The sequence below is a fragment of the Glycine max genome, chromosome 20, assembly GCF_000004515.6.
Source record: "Glycine max cultivar Williams 82 chromosome 20, Glycine_max_v4.0, whole genome shotgun sequence".
Classification (NCBI taxonomy): Eukaryota; Viridiplantae; Streptophyta; class Magnoliopsida; order Fabales; family Fabaceae; genus Glycine; species Glycine max.
Window position 1 is genome coordinate 29,308,711 of NC_038256.2, and position 15,967 is coordinate 29,324,677.

Consider the following 15,967-nt stretch of genomic DNA (forward strand, 5'->3'; position numbering starts at 1 on the left):
TAAAGACTCTAGTGAGATAACTGAAAGGCATCTCAAGAAGCTTGGTATGAGGTATGTTGATCATGAATGGATAATGGCTAGAAAGCTTGTTGCTGGAAACATTGAAGAAATGGAAGAAGATGATAAAGATGAAGCTCAACATGAGCCTACACCTCAATGGAGTCTTTTTGAATCCCTCATGATTCAGAAGATGGATGTCGTGCTTCACCTCTATCAAGAGCACTTAGACGAAGTTCATAGTTCCTTAGAGAATATTAATTCTAGGCTGGAAAACTTAGAAACTAGGCTCAGCCTTAGCAACCTTCATAACCATAATGAGGATGATGCTTAGTTGTGTTTTAGTGTTTGTTTCTGTTGTTTCATTGTCATTTCTGTTTTGTTTGTTGTTAATCTTGTTTCTCTGGTCAGTTGTTATGTTTTTGTGATAGTTGTACTTTTTTTAATGATGGTTATAATGTTTTAATATGAATGAAATGTCAACTATTCTTTCCCTTGTTCACATTTTATGTTGTTTGCTTTATCTTTATGTTGTTTGTGACCTTTTGGCCTTGTTATGCCAAAAGGGGGAGAAAAAATTGCATTGTCATTGCATTGACACATACATACATTCCTATTCATTCATTCATTCGACCACTCTACTATGATGATGATATGACATGATTTGACACTTCTCTTAGCTATAGTGTTTAGTAAATTTTAGGTGGTGTCTCACGAGAATTCTCTACTCTCAAGCATCTCCAAATGCACTCAATGGCAATAAAGTTTGGCATCATCAAAGCCAAAAAAGGGAGATTGTTAGAAATAGGGGGAGCAACATGAAGATAAGCTATGAAGAGTTTTGACTTTTACATGCCCAACTCCTTATTGAGTGACATTTGTATTGGTTGTTCCTTTTTATTCTTAATTTGTTTGTATGCACATCATGCATTATCATATATAAGTAGGAAGACAGTTTATAAGGTAAGAAACATCTTCAATGCTATATAACTATTTGTTCCAATCGATTACCATTGTCTATAATTGATTACAAAAATCTTTGAGAAACTTGCAGAGAGATCATAGTTCTGGTTTCATCAATTACCATATATTCGTAATCGATTACTCAGTTCTTTTGAGACCATGTATGTTTTCATGGGTCTCTGGTTTAATTGATTATGAGGATATAGTAATCGATAACATAGTTCTTGAAAATGTTCACAGAAGTGATCAAAAACACTTTAATCAATTAAATCAAGATTGTAATCAATTACATTGTTCTTGAATGTTTTCCAAGTTTGGGGAAGAACACTTTAATCAATTAAAAAGATAATCTAATCAATTATTCTCTGGAGATAATCGATTACATTGCCAATTTAATCGATTATAGGTGATTATAATTGTTTTCTCTATATATACCCAACTTGTGTTCTCACTTTCAACAACGAGCTTTGAATGATCTTTTACAACTCAAATCTTCAATTTTCGTTTCTTGAAGCTTTCAAAGGAAAAGTGAGTTGTAAACACATTTGAGATCAAAAGAAGTTTATTCAATCAAGCCTTTTGTTCTTGCAGTTGAATGTAAAGGTTCTATCTCTCCTTGGCTCTATATCATATGATTTTACATATTGTTACTGCATGTGCAAGAGTCTTTACAGCATGTTAGAATAGGTGTTTCTAGTTTGAAGCTAAGAGTCGGTTTCTCTTAGGCTTAGATTCACAAAGGACCCTAGGGTTGGGTGCCTAAGTTTCATTTTCTAGGTAGAATTTAAAATTGTTTGTGATTGCTTGTAAAAATCACATTGCATAGTTAAAATTTAATTCGGGTTGAATTAGATAATTGGAATAGTTTCTCTAGAAATAGAGAGTGAACCAATATAAATCTTGTTGTCTATCTTCTCTTTAACTTTCATCTCTCTCTATTGCATTCTTTATCAATTTGCTAAGTTTCAAAGATATTTCAAATTGATGCCCTTTGACAAAAAGGATATTATGTTCGAGTGATTGATTCAATATTGGTTTTAACAGAAAATTATGATACGATCCTTGTGAAGAAAAAGTTTTTAAAACTATACTTTTCTTTTGATTTGATTTTAAAACTGTGTTCGTGGAGGAGCTCACGGAGGATCATCACCGTGAAAAAGGTTCTACCAAACCTGGTAAGAACAATTACCAAATAGGGGTAGATTTTGAAAAAATAACCGTTTAGGGGTAAATCGTAAATGGAATCACAACTTTATGCACAGAAATTGTAAATAGGTCTATGACTTTTGAATTTCTTAAAAAAAAATTCTCACAAAAGTCGTAAACATTGGTGCAAGAGAATACATGAATTATTTAGAAGTCGTAGAACTAATTATTATGACTTTTGCATTCAAAATCGTCTCCCTTTACGATTTATCCTTGACCGGATATTTATTCAAAATGTGTCCCCATCTAATAATTTTGAGAAAAAAATCCCCTAATAGTAAAAAAGCCCTATACTCTATTTTCAATGAACAATTTTTAAAATGTGACCTGATATAAATATGCCACGCTTATTGCCTACGAGTAAAAACCATGGCATATCTCATGTTCCAACCATTGACCGTGGAAAAAGAATGTGATCTAAAGCTAAAAATGATAAAGTGAAGTGGTCACCATAGTCATATGACACATGTACAATGTTATACATGAGGTATCTAATCTTAATTGTTGACATAAAAATATGAAGTTAAGTAACTTTAGAAAGTACAAGAAAATGATACCAACTAAATATATATAGTTATATACATGGTCAGGCAAAAGAAGATCAGCATAGTAGACAATGACAAAGTTTGATTATTATAACCTACCTAAAACTTGACTAACTTGCATTTTAAACTTTAATGTCACAGTGATATTTGTGACATTTAGGCAATGGTACTAGCTTTGAAGAAAACAAATTTGTGCATAATGATATTTGTTAAATGACAAAGTGAGTCAAATGTAGAGCAATAGTACTAGCTTTGAAGAAAATAATGTATAAAAAAAAAGTATTGTCTGTTGTTCCTAAGCAATTTTTTTTTTCAAATCTGTTTATTGCATTTGATATATTTTGCCTTTTAGGCAATGAAGATTAACTGAGCTTAAGGCTAAAATCTTTTAAGAAATAGCAAAAATATAAAAGGTAAGAATAGTGATCATCAATTTGTCCAATATATCAATCCATTGATCCACCGTTAACCAACCTAGTCCAAGTTGTCAAATTCAAAAGAATCAACTCACCAAAAGGTTTTTCGTGGGATTACAACTAAGACTTAATTAAAATACATCCAGCAACCAAACTGAGAAAAATCTAAGAGAAAAATTCAAGACCAATTAATCATCTCATAAAATCATATCTGTAATCAAACAGAACATAACAGAACCCAGTTGCCTTCACACATGCATTCATCCACACAACCACAGTTTAGTAGTTCAAATGGACAGTGATCCTGAGCAGTGTCTCAGCACCATCAGTGGAGACTTGCCCTGGTGGGATAAGAGGTCTCAGCTCAGCAAACCCCTTTGCATTCTTGAACTTCCCTGTGCCCCCTAAAACAGACAACTGTGACATGCTGCTTCCTATCTTGTACAAGCCATAGAAGTTCAAGCTATCACCATACTCGCCTTCTTCGAAAAGCGCTGTGAATGCCATCATCTGCCTAGTCCCATCTGAAGAACTTGCTACATACACCCCTTGAGCCTTCCCAACTACTTGTGACCCCAACTCAATTTGAGAGGTCAACACATCATCAATCACAGTGATTGTGCCAAAACCAAGCCCCAACCCATCAGGCCCTATCTCTAACTGTGCATTGTTTTGGTTGTTGTTGTTTGGTGCAAAGGTGGTGCCGGCCAAACCGGTGCCTAATGGAATTCCAGTGACACCATTCACTTTAGGAATGGCACCATTGGCATTGGGGATGGGAATTCCACCTTGTGGGGTATTGAATCCTACTGGGGTGGCAAATGGCACTTGGCCACTGTATATGCTGCCTAGTAACCCTGTCACCGGGCGTGCTGTTGGGTTACTGCCACCAAGAATGTCATGCATGTACAACTCAACTATATTTATGGGTTCTGTGTCTGCCATGCACATTGGCATTGTCATAAGTGCAAAGGCAAGCAACATTGCAACACCGAAAACAGTAGCCGATGATCCCAAAGACATGTTTTGTGCTTAATTTGTTTTCGGTCAAGGGTTAAGGAGAATAGAATGGTAATTTGGATTGAGTGAAATGGAATTCAACTCTTGGTCTTATATAGTAAGGAATGCAGTGTGTGTGTTGGAGTGGTTGAGACATGGGTGATAATGAAGTTGTTAATACTATAACAGATTAGTTGTGCCTTGAGCAAATTAGATGAGCCGATTTTATGTTTGGTTGCATTTTTTAGATATGGAATGGATTAAAGTAACCGTTCAATTTTTTCTTCTTTCAAGTGTTTTCTCATATGCTCCTATTTTTTTCGCACATGCTCCTATTTTTTTCGCACATGCATTTTTTAGATATGGAATGGATTAAAGTAACCGTTCAATTTTTTCTTCTTTCAAGTGTTTTCTCATATGCTCCTATTTTTTTCGCACATGCTCCTTAACATTCTTTAAGAATGGTTCAATGTCCTCTAAGTAATTAAAAATTTAAACAATACGGAAACGAAGATTTTGAAATATTATTCGAACAATTCTGTTTTCCCCAATTCTTTTAAGGATTCAACTGTTTTATTTATATATATATATATATATATATATATATATATATATATATATATATATATATATATATATATATATATTGAAGTAAATTTTTTGTAACTTACTTTTATGCAAAGCATGTAACTAATTTTTGTCATTTTAATTTTACAAGAATTTCTATCAGAAGTTGGCAACTTTTTTTAACAAAATTCTAGGAGTTAAGTATACGTTACTTTTCCAAATTTGTACTATAATTAGTAAGCCCGATGCATCAAAAACGTTCCCGGGAAATTGACTTGCCTATTTTGTTTAATTCTTTTCTTATCTAATGGACCCTGCCACCCTAATCCCATGTTTATACGTTGTCCAAAATGAAGGGAACTTTATTGCTGATTTAAATTTTAAAAAATAAGATCAACAAGCACTTAAAAATTGCTACCAACCCAACCATTAGTTTGTGGTCTACTACAGCTAAACCGATCCCAGCTTGTATTACATCAGATTGTACCTTACTAAGCATGATTTGTATTTAAATACCTAGGATATAAGCACAAAGTGGGATTTGAGAACCAATGCTACTAGCTTTGATAATATATTTCAGTTAGGTCCTGCCACCCAAAGCATTTTTATCATTTTTTTTCATTATTGACTTTTAAGGAATAGAAAAAAATTTAATAGCAAAGATTTTATTTTTTTAAAGAATGTTGATGATTTTGCCTTTGTCAATCATGCCATAACCGAATCAGCTGTCTCCTGCACAGTTCCATCATTATCCATGACTCTGTTATGTCTCACAACTGGGGAAATCAGCATCCATACTGTTTAAATAAAATAAAAAATGAAATCTATTAATATATAAATTTATCAAACTGCCTAGTTATACTTCACTTTGGGAATCCACTATACTAGTTATTACTATCATGTTTTGATGTTTATGTGTACATCTCAAGGATAACGTTTCTCTTATTAATATGAGCAAGATTATGGTTGAAACTATTGAAAATTTGGATAACACTTTTTCCATGCAAGTAATAGTCATTCACTTACTATAAATTGTTGCTGCAAACCACTCATTGATAACTTTTACCCATGTACTTATCCAGCCAACATCAATGCTCCACCTGGTAGTTTGATGTGTGCATGATTCATATAAGAAGTGAAGAGCATATAAAATGCAAAATATCATCATATATAAAGCACTGATTATGATGTATTAGATTCCTTACTTTCTGGCGGAGCTATTCAGATCCCAGCTGATGAACAACATTGCAAAGTACATTGCCCCCAGGGAGAATACCATATGAAAAAATCCATAACTGTAAGGAATATCATCTTCATGTTCAACTTTGTTTTTTGAAAACTGGAAAGGACCAAAAAATTTACTTCAATATGTAGGAGACAAACATCATTTTTACGATTTTATCATCACTGATCATTTTCTATCTGTCACAATAAGGACGTAGCTTAGATTAAAATTAAATAATTCTAGTTTGGATATTGAGAAATTCATGGAGTATGATCTAACTTTTTGGTAATCTTATGGAGGGAACCATTTTCCCTTGACTTCTAAAATAAAATTTTACTGCAACTTGCAGCATGATTGAGGCGTCTTGTTAGATCAAAGAATTCAGCTTTAGAACCTTAAGAATGGGATTTTGAAGCAACAAGGAATCTTTCTGGATTTAATGGTTAAGACTCAGAAGAATGATTCACCTGAAAGCACTTCGAATCAATGCCTGTGGAAAAGGCTGCCATCACGATTGCAAATATGGCAATAAGGAAGCCCTGTGAAGAAAACAGTGCATTACACAAAATAACAGGATGAGTAAAGCATTCATGTAAAGAAACATCCACAGTATCAGATTATTGTGTATTTTAATACTAATTCGCAGTCACGCGCACATGCGCACTCTCTCTCTCTCACACACACAGAAAAAAAAAATCCAATGATATTGCAGATTGCAGAGTCAACAAAATGAATACAGAGGGCCTACTCAATGAATTTAACAGTGGCATCGGTAAAACTTGCAGGAAACCTAGACAGCATATGCTTAAGTATACGCCAATCACTGTAAACATGATCAGTTAAAATCGCTATACATCTACTTCTATGTACTTTTTGTAGTTGAATACTACTTCATACTTTATCTTTGTAGGTGGTTCTTGCTTTTATTAAAACACTGCATTAAATATGGATTTAGTATCAAATTGAAGTATTGTTTTGCCAAAATTAAAAATGAATGACACACTAGGCTAGATATGATATCTCATCACTTTGTCAGATCCTATCTAAGTAACTTTCCTCTATCCTTAATTAATTACTAAGAATTTTTACAAAATGTTCATCCCATACTACTTCGCTTGCAAGAAAAAAGACACAATATAGTAACTTCACATCATAGATTTAAGACAAATACCAGTCTAAATAAACATTGAGCCCTTCAGCCAACGCTAACAGAAAATCTCCTATTTTAAACCTCAATAATTACCAATAGAAGACTGAAGGAAAAATTTTGAACTCTAGAGAAGTGTTGAAGAAGTAAACAAAGGATTTTCAAATTTAACATAGTGTGAAAAACTTACAAGGATAGTTATCCAGCTACTGTTTCCTTTTTCTTGATTCTTTGTCTCACATCTTATGGTGGCAGGTTCACTGAAACTCCATGATGTGGAGATCTATAAGTATACCATCTATAGAAGAAATTTCAAAATAATATATATGATTTGAAGTAGACACTGAATCAAGTGAGCACATATAAAATCCAATAGACTATAATTGAAATTGTATCTTCTTTTTTTTTTTGGTGAATTGAAATTGTATCTTTAGGAAAAACTAAGTAGTAATTGTGGCATCAGGTACAGGTGAGTGAATTACATTGCATGTAAAAAGAGAATTTCATTCTATTTTCATCCAAAAATATATATGTAATATGTCGCACCACTTGATACACAAAAGGGTAATTTTCTAAATTTTATTAACTAGATTTTCAAGAAAAAATAAAGAAGACCAGCTTTTAAGTGATTCAAGATACTTGCGCCCCCCCCCCACCCCCCATTTCTCTTCCTTGTTCAAGAAGCTGCCCCAACTGCCAACATCCAAGGGTAAAACTACGACCTCAAAACATTGCAAGAGACCCTCAGAAGTCAGAACTAATATATAAAAGTGATATGGTGTCTAAAATTAACCAAAGAACCGTTATAGAGATTTATGGGTTAGAGAATCCTGACCTTCTGATTGCATTCCAACAAAGGAAAACAACGTAAGAAGCCATAATTCCTGAAGATAAAAGACCTCTATTAACCTGTAATAATTAAACATTTAAATAACAAAACATAGATTTTAATTGTTTTATTGGAAATTAAAATATTAGGATAACTTAATAATATATGTTGAATGTGAACGGTTAGTTACTTACTGTACTAAATTGCTAGTAAAATTAAGATTTCTAGCCATTCCGGCCTTTGTGCAGTAGCAAACAATACTATTATAGAATCGTGTTGAGGTAATTTGGCCAGAGATAATAGTTTCAAACAATGCTAATTGAGCGTTTGTTCCCATATGGAATGCCATGTCAAAAAATTTGTTAGAATTTTTTATAAAGTAAATGGGATTAATTTAATTGTTTTTGGACAAATTAGGCCCAAAAATTTAAATAGAACAGAATAAACCCTTCTATAATTTGATACTCCAATGTTACGTGCGGTATCATATTATTCCTTCAATAGTTTTAGTTACTATGCTAGTTTATCTAAAGCAACATCATATTAGTCTTCCAAAGATTTGTCACCAAATTAGTTGTTCGAAGAGTCCTTTTGAGACACCAGTCCTGCCTTCTATAAGGATAAATATTGTAACCTTTTAGACTTTTGAGGGATAAATTTGGTGACAAAATTTACAGAGAACATTAAGTTGTTTTAAGAGACTTATTTGGTAATCAAATTTTTTTAAAGACTAATGTGAAGACTGAAGATTTTTATAACTTTGAAAGACCAACATTATGATTTACTGAATGAGGGCAAGGTTAAGAGACAAAAAGTGATGTTTAACCTTGAGATATTCTACATTAAATTATATCATCTCAAGGATAAAGAAGGAAAATAAGAACATGAAAAGTCAGTTTTATCCTGTCACTGTAAACTATTAAAAACACCACTAGCTGCAACAAGTAATCAAAGCAGTGTACCTTTGAATTTAAGGATATAACCATCATTGCTGCAAGTAGAATTACTGTCCATGTGATGAAAAATATATTGAGAGAACATGAAGTTCTTGAGGCATATGATGTGTACAGATAGACAATTCCAGATATAGAGGCAACATAAAACATCGTTGACAAAAAAAGTCCAAGGGAGCACCTGTGCCAACACAATAACATGCTAATGTATCAACATACATACATTGTTATTAAGGTTATTGGCCTAACAAAATGGTCTTAAATTTTATATAATGACAAACACATCATTACAGATTATCTCTGCTTTACAGTTTTATTCCTCCCTCCAGAAAGTAAACTACTGGCCTATATTTTATGACTCATAAGCTTTAAATTATTCATTCTTGATTGGGCATATCTTATAAAGTAATATGACCAGGAAACCATTTAAGAGATGTGATCTTCTAAGTAGTAGTAGGACAACAATAATTTTTTATTCATTATTCGCACCAACATCCTTGAATTTCTTACTATCAGTAACATGGCTTACGGGATTCATTGAAATCCTTAGTGAGCTTAGGATATGAACTTGATCAATTGAAATTTAAGCATATTTTAAATTTGTTTTATGTTTGTCTTTCAGATTAATTATATATTATAAATTTGTTTTTCTAATCTCCGTACAGTGTCTAGTCATACTATTCTTAGATGATAAACAAAGTTAATGTCCACATGTAATAAACATTACAAAAACAAATGATGTGCATCCTATATAGCAAATAATATAAATCATGATGGATATTTTCATATGACATTGAAGTCTTGAGCCATCCAATGCAGGATCCCTTAAATTATGTAAAAGCTAAGTCTTTAGTCTATTTATCAAACACCAAATAACCTGTACACAATTCTGATTCAGAAGTCAAGTATGTTCCCTTCATCCTCAGAACAAGATGTAAAATTTGACTTCAGGTTTATCTATGAATTATTGCAGAAATAATGTGTACCTCTGCTTCCTTTCTTCATCTGGAGTCCAGTACTTATTCCACCAGGTGATAAAATGGATGACACTCACAAGTTGTAAAAGAAGAAATATTCTGTGTAAAATATGAACCACAACATGCATGTAACTAACAATCTGCAAAGAGAAAAATAAAGCAGATACCATGTATCGATGTCTCTTAAAGGACACCTCTCTTAGATTCATCGTATGAAAGTACGCAATCCAATACTTGATACCAAGTATAAAAGATATTGACCATAATCCAAAACAAAAAAAAAAAAAAAAGAGTGAAGGATGTGAAGCTTACCCTGCACCAATACGAGCAATCTCACCTGCAAGATCAAAGGTGTATTATTGTTCTTATTCAATGATATTCAAGAAATTGCAAAGAAAGAATGGATTTTTATTTTCAATGAATGAAAAATAAGAGTAGCACTACTTAGAAAATAGTACAATTTCCTGATAAAATGGTTGGAAGATTGACTTTTTTCATATTAATGATTGTTACAAGAACTTCTTTTCTCTAACCCAAATTGTTATATAAGAACCATTTGTAAAATACAAATGACCAACTATAACTAATATCCGAATGCATTGCGCCTAGAAGTACTTGTTTCATCAATATGACTATTATTAGTACTGCGTCGTTTTCAAAATTATGAAGAAAAAAAACAAACTTACCATATATTTGAACAAGTTCTGAAGGGAAGAAGAATGGGAGTGCCATTGATACAAGCAATAAAACAGACTTCACTTCCCACCAGCCAGAATGCCACAAATTTTGATGTTCACATAATTTTCTTGTTTTGACTGTAGTGAGAAACATAACTAAGAAAAATATCTGACTTCATCATCAAGGAAGATAGTTCTTATTAATCTGTAATTCTATTGGTCATATAGAGAATATGGATAAAAAAAATTCTCTGGAATCAAATGCAACTCCTCACAACTTACAATAACAAAGAGGATCAGATGCCAAGAGTTGCAATAAGTAAGATTTGGAGGAATGTGGTCCATGTTCAGTTCAAATAACACTCATGGTGTACTTAACACTTTTTTTCTAAAAATAAGTGTCATAACCAATATGTATTTATGTATGCATGTATACATACACAATTGTGTGTGTGTGCGCGCACGCACGTGCATTGTGTAATGATTCATCATAAAGCATAAATTTTGATAAGTGAAAGATACATAGCATCCCAAACTCACACGAAGAACTCCCAATGAATGAAAACAATCATCTCCTTCATTTCCACAAACTTTGATATCTGTAGAAATCAGAACAGTATCAATAACTAGAATGAGTAACAAATTTCCAGATTATCATTGACAAGAAATCCAAATTCCTTCACACTCCAAGCTGTATGGCATGATATTTGTCAATATAATAAATTCTAGCTTCTTGTGCTTAACTGAATATAGGCATTAATCATTTTAATGAAGATCTATATTTGTGTGCCATGGAATGGCATATGGGTTTATTCTAATGAAGCATATAAGCAAACCAGAGAATATGAGTCAAATGGTCTAAACCACTTGATGACCTAAAAGTCTGTAAACATGCAAAATTGGTCTATTTTTTGAGAAAATGTTTCAGCATCAATATATAATCCAAACCAGCAGTTACTTTGTTTTGTGTAGTCTCATATCTGATTGTCTAGTCCCTCTAAATATACTATTCATTACTGAACTGTAAATTGAAAATGTCTGCTGTAGGGTACAAAGAAAAATAATGTGATTTGTACATGATCTCATGATGAGAAATTGATACATCATAAGAATTAATTTATTTTGTTTAACACTTACTATTCAAGTAAGTCAACATGAAAATAAGTATGAGGCCAAACTCATACGCAGTTCCAAAGGAGTAAAGTTACCTATTACAAATTCTCACCAATTTTCTTTTTATAATAAAAAAGAATGAAGTTAGATTATGCTGTGACAACTGAGTCTGAAATTCAAACTGAAAAACTTGAAAAATGAGTGTGCCATGCAATAATTCTGGTGGCCTCTGAGACTGGAAAATGGAAATGGATAGAAAATTGACTTACAATGAATAAATGGTAGTAGAACACTCTGGCCATAGTCACGGAAAAACCAGGCAACAAGATTCATTATCAAGAATATAATGCCAAAGTAATAGCGGGCTCGCAGTGATTTGTTTCTTTCCACTGCATAATCAACCTTGTTTAACTCCAAAGAAGCAATCACTCCTTCCTCAAGCATACTCTGTGTGTCCCTTAGATTAACATGTACCACTGTTGCTTCAGCCGTTACCTCAGATGCACTCATTCTACAGTCAAAACAAACAACTTGATTAACCACTATCAACATCTCTTATCAATGGTAGTAGTATCACACACCAACAGTGTTTCAACGATTACCAAGTATCGAAATGTGTAGCAATACAGCATTAGCCTAATGTTGCACTAGAAACCTCAGATTTAGGTTCAAAGATAGTAAAGTATGCTTAAAAGCAGAAAACATCCAACAAAGATGCCCATCTTACAAACTACAGAAAGGAGACCAAATTCAACTAACAAAAATGATGCTCTCGATAATTAACTTAAGGAAAAGAAACCTATGATTATAGTAGAGCATGGTGTAAAAGTTATGAACACAATGCAGGAAAAGCCTGTTAATGCATGAACCAACTATAATGTTCTCACCTTTTTTGCTGATTAAAGAAAAAAAAATGTTCTCACCTTATTTTGGTTAAGACTTAAGAGTGCACTCTCTGAAGCTAGGACACCTGAGATGGAGCAAGAGAATGGTCCTACTTGTACCAGTTAAAAGAAAACGTCCTTAGTCTCAGCTTCAGAAGCAGCAGGTTGAGATGGGTATTTGAAGACTGAAGGAGGATGTGTGATGAGTAGTACATTGAAACTGGTGTTCACACTTCACACCCGTTGGATTCATAGGCACAATTTTGTTGGTATCCACATTTGACATGTTGTAATACTTTTACACATCAAATATATTTTTTGTCTCTTCTTTTTGACTCTACACGATTTTAGTAAATCTACAATCTTCACATTTTGGTGCAGCCCACTTATGTAGAAGTTTCCTCCTCTTTCCAAAATATTATTCTATATAGTATACAGAAAACCACCCAAGAAATAATGTTAACAAATCTAAAGTAGGAAAAGCCAGCTGTTTGATGAAATTGTCACAAGATGTAATATTATCTTGTGTCCTCATTTTCTTCCTCCTCACAAGTCACAAGTTCTATTTTTACTAGTTCAAGCTCCTAAAATTGTACAAGCTACTCAACTGTTATATATAATTTAATCTTAATGACCACTAAAACTACGCATTATGAGTACAAGAATCTAAATCTTAGAAACATAATTTTTTATATAAACTGCTTAATTACATGCTTGACTGTGTTCAATTGCAACCAAAGTTTATATCACGGTGTGAGGATGAATGCATGATCAATATCTCATAAATGCTATATGAGAATATTTATTTTAATCTTTATTTCTTATAGAATTTTTTTCAAAAGAATTAGGAGACTTATCCAACCTTGAGGGATATATAAGATTGGTTTAGTGGTTGAAAAGGGAAGATAGAAGAAAGAAGTCATCAATTTGAATCATTTTCACTAGCATTCTAACAAAAACTAACTATTAATATTTGTTGATAAAAAAATTATTCGACCTTGAATAAACTTATCAATTGGAATCAATGACAAATACTAAGATTTACATTTATGTATTTTTTGTGATATCTATGGAAATCCAAGACAAATATCAAGATTTACAACAATTCACACATTTTAAGCAACCAATTGAACTAGATACCCTTGATGATCAGATGCATGTATGAGTGAAAGAAAAATGCTGAAGCAAAATCAAATGGAGAAAGGTTTAGGAGATAGCGGGAATAGTTTGAATTAAAAGAGTTTAGTCGGGGGCATTAATTAATAAAACCTGGAATATGGACAAAGAAGGCCAAGACAAAAATGGGTAGCCCCATGAAGACCTTTTCCAGCTTTTCCTAGCTGATCGAAGAAAATAGGTGGAGCCCAATCCAAACCTCCCCCACGCGTCTTCAATGGGGATTGGTAACCGTTGAATATGTCTGTAGCGTGGCAACTTTGGTTTATATTTTTTTAACAAGTTGTTAGTTAATTAAGCTTGAAATTACGCTAAAACTTACTAGCATAGAAAAAACTTATTAGATTATTTTTTTTAAAGAGAATATACTAAAGCCACAATTTTTTATATATTTTTTAATATTATATTATTAGATGAATTTTATTTGAATCTTTTGTAAGTAAAGATAAATGACATGATGCTAAAAAGGTCTAATTACTTTAAGTATCTTTTAAAGTAAATGAAAGATCTAATGTCTAAAGCAAAACGAAAAAGAATTAAGAAGATATTCCAAAGTTTAGTGAGATACAAGTTCACAAACGAAGAATTGTGTCATTTTTAGAACTTAAAGATAAATTCAATAAAATTAAAGACAATAATTTGAAGAGAATAATGAGCCCAAGAGTTTATACTCAAGATGTAACTATGAACTTAAGTTTATTTGAATGGATTATATAGTTTTTGGACTAAAAAATTGATTAAGGTTCATTTTTTAATTTTCGTATTTATTTATCATGTAATAATTTTAGATCACTAATGATATGTTTTGGGTTAGTTTTTATGCTTTCCTAAGCCATTATATTGTTTATTGGAGTTTTTATTCCTAGTGGGAAATAAATGTAAGTGGAATTTAGTTCTTAGTGAGAATTAATTCCTAATGAGATATTTAAAGGAAATCCTAGCCTATAAGTAAGAGAAATTTTGTAACTTTGAGATAGATCGGGTTTGAATAAAAATTTGAGTTTTCTCCCTTTATGAGAGCTTCCTTTGATTCTTGGACAAAGAATTAAATTTAATCTTATCAAGGCAACTAGTGATGATCAAACATATGACTTATCACTTACCTTCTCACCTATTTCTTGAGTGAGACATCATTATTCTTCTCTAAAAGAAAAATAAATCAATTTCTAAGTCTAAAATCTTTAAAGTGATCTGTCTTGTTTCTGTGTTCTTATCATCATTAATATATAAATACGAAAATTCATAAAAAAAAATGGGCCTTAATTTGTTCTTGAGTCCCAAAGTTATATCTTGAGTATAAACTCTTGGGCTCATTCTGTTCTTCAAATTATTTTTTTTAAGTTTGTTGAATAATTTATCTTCAAGTTATAGAAATGACACAATTTCGAGTTTGTAAACTTGTATCATTAAGCTTTAGAATGTTTTCTTGATTCTTTTTTTAAACACTAGACCTTTCATGCTTTGCAAAATGCAAAAGATACTTGAAGTAAATGGAACTTTTCAGCATCATATCAATAAATCTACATGATAGAATAGGAATAATAATATTTACTAGAAAATAAAAGTTGTTTTTAGAAAAATGTTCAAAAAGGTGTTAAGAAAGTATTTTTAACATTTTAGATCATTAATAATAGTGCACATGTACTATTCCGTAAGCTTGGCTGTTTGGACATTGGATTCGAGTGATAGATAAAGCCCATTTATTTTGGAGTATTTTTCTGTACTTAAGGCTTTCAAAGTACCAACAATCATAAAATCAAATTAATTAGTTTTAATTATCAAATGTTGGTTAACACTATTTCAACAATACATCAAGTAATAAAAAATAATTTAATTAAATTTTCTTGTAAGAAATTAAAAATTAATACCATTTAAAGAAAAGCATCATTAACATAGAAAAAAGCTGTCATTTTCCGTTGAACTCAGGTTCGATCATCATTATTATTTATTAACTTCTTTCACTTTCCATTTTAGATACAGGATTACAGGTTTTCTTGCTCTTTACTTTGTTCGTGTTCTTAAATATATATGACATGATTAACTTATTACTTGTAAAGAATTTGAATACATGCTTGACGTTAGGTGGGTTAAGGTTTGTCCTTTTAGAGTGAGTCAGAGAACTTGTAAGGAGTGTATTTGTGAAACGACATGCAGATTAGGTTTTGGTGAAAGTTGATGAGAAATGAATTTGGAAAAATGCAGTATCTTAAGTAAATAAAGTAAATACAGGTTCTAATAAAAGGAAAAGGTCCAAGTGAACAAGTGATTTGACTAATGAATAAGATGAAACTAC

General features: G+C 32.0%; 2 protein-coding genes across 3 annotated transcripts; both read right to left on the reverse strand.

Moving 5' to 3' along the window:
- Nucleotides 1–3,159: 3,159 nt before the first annotated feature.
- LOC100810925 (dirigent-like protein) lies at nucleotides 3,160–4,214 on the reverse strand. Its single transcript, NM_001317610.2, has one exon. The coding sequence runs from the start codon at nucleotides 4,148–4,150 to the stop codon at nucleotides 3,407–3,409; it is 744 nt and encodes a 247-aa protein (NP_001304539.2). The 5' UTR covers nucleotides 4,151–4,214; the 3' UTR covers nucleotides 3,160–3,406.
- Nucleotides 4,215–5,034: 820 nt separating this feature from the next.
- On the reverse strand, nucleotides 5,035–12,881 carry LOC100809533 (probable serine incorporator). 2 transcript variants are annotated; one of them, XM_006605674.4, is made up of 13 exons: nucleotides 12,538–12,871; nucleotides 11,884–12,125; nucleotides 11,024–11,100; nucleotides 10,511–10,670; nucleotides 10,137–10,161; nucleotides 9,834–9,923; nucleotides 8,857–9,028; nucleotides 7,901–7,974; nucleotides 7,256–7,325; nucleotides 6,386–6,457; nucleotides 5,899–6,032; nucleotides 5,720–5,793; nucleotides 5,035–5,490 (listed from the first exon to the last, which is right to left on the reverse strand). In XM_006605674.4, exons 2-13 carry the CDS (start codon nucleotides 12,122–12,124, stop codon nucleotides 5,399–5,401), a joined length of 1,281 nt encoding a protein of 426 aa, XP_006605737.1. In that variant the 5' UTR covers nucleotide 12,125; nucleotides 12,538–12,871; the 3' UTR covers nucleotides 5,035–5,398. The 2 variants fall into 2 exon arrangements, 1 of the variants encoding a protein (XP_006605737.1); XR_003266007.2 differs by having other exon boundaries at nucleotides 5,423–5,490; nucleotides 5,899–5,988; nucleotides 12,538–12,881.
- Between the last annotated feature and the right edge of the window lie 3,086 nt (nucleotides 12,882–15,967).

What these genes read in the sequence shown, in the direction of transcription:
- LOC100810925 (NM_001317610.2), bottom strand. Translation starts at nt 4,150, where the DNA reads ATGTCTTTGGGATCATCGGCTACTGTTTTCGGTGTTGCAATGTTGCTT.
- LOC100809533 (XM_006605674.4), bottom strand. Translation starts at nt 12,124, where the DNA reads ATGAGTGCATCTGAGGTAACGGCTGAAGCAACAGTGGTACATGTTAAT. An exon ending in GTGTGAGTTTGGGATGCTAT is followed by an intron (nt 10,671 to 11,023) that starts GTATCTTTCACT and finishes TGATGAAGTCAG; the next exon opens with ATATTTTTCTTAGTTATGTT. An exon ending in TTGATTCGAAGTGCTTTCAG is followed by an intron (nt 6,033 to 6,385) that starts GTGAATCATTCT and finishes GGTCCTTTCCAG; the next exon opens with TTTTCAAAAAACAAAGTTGA.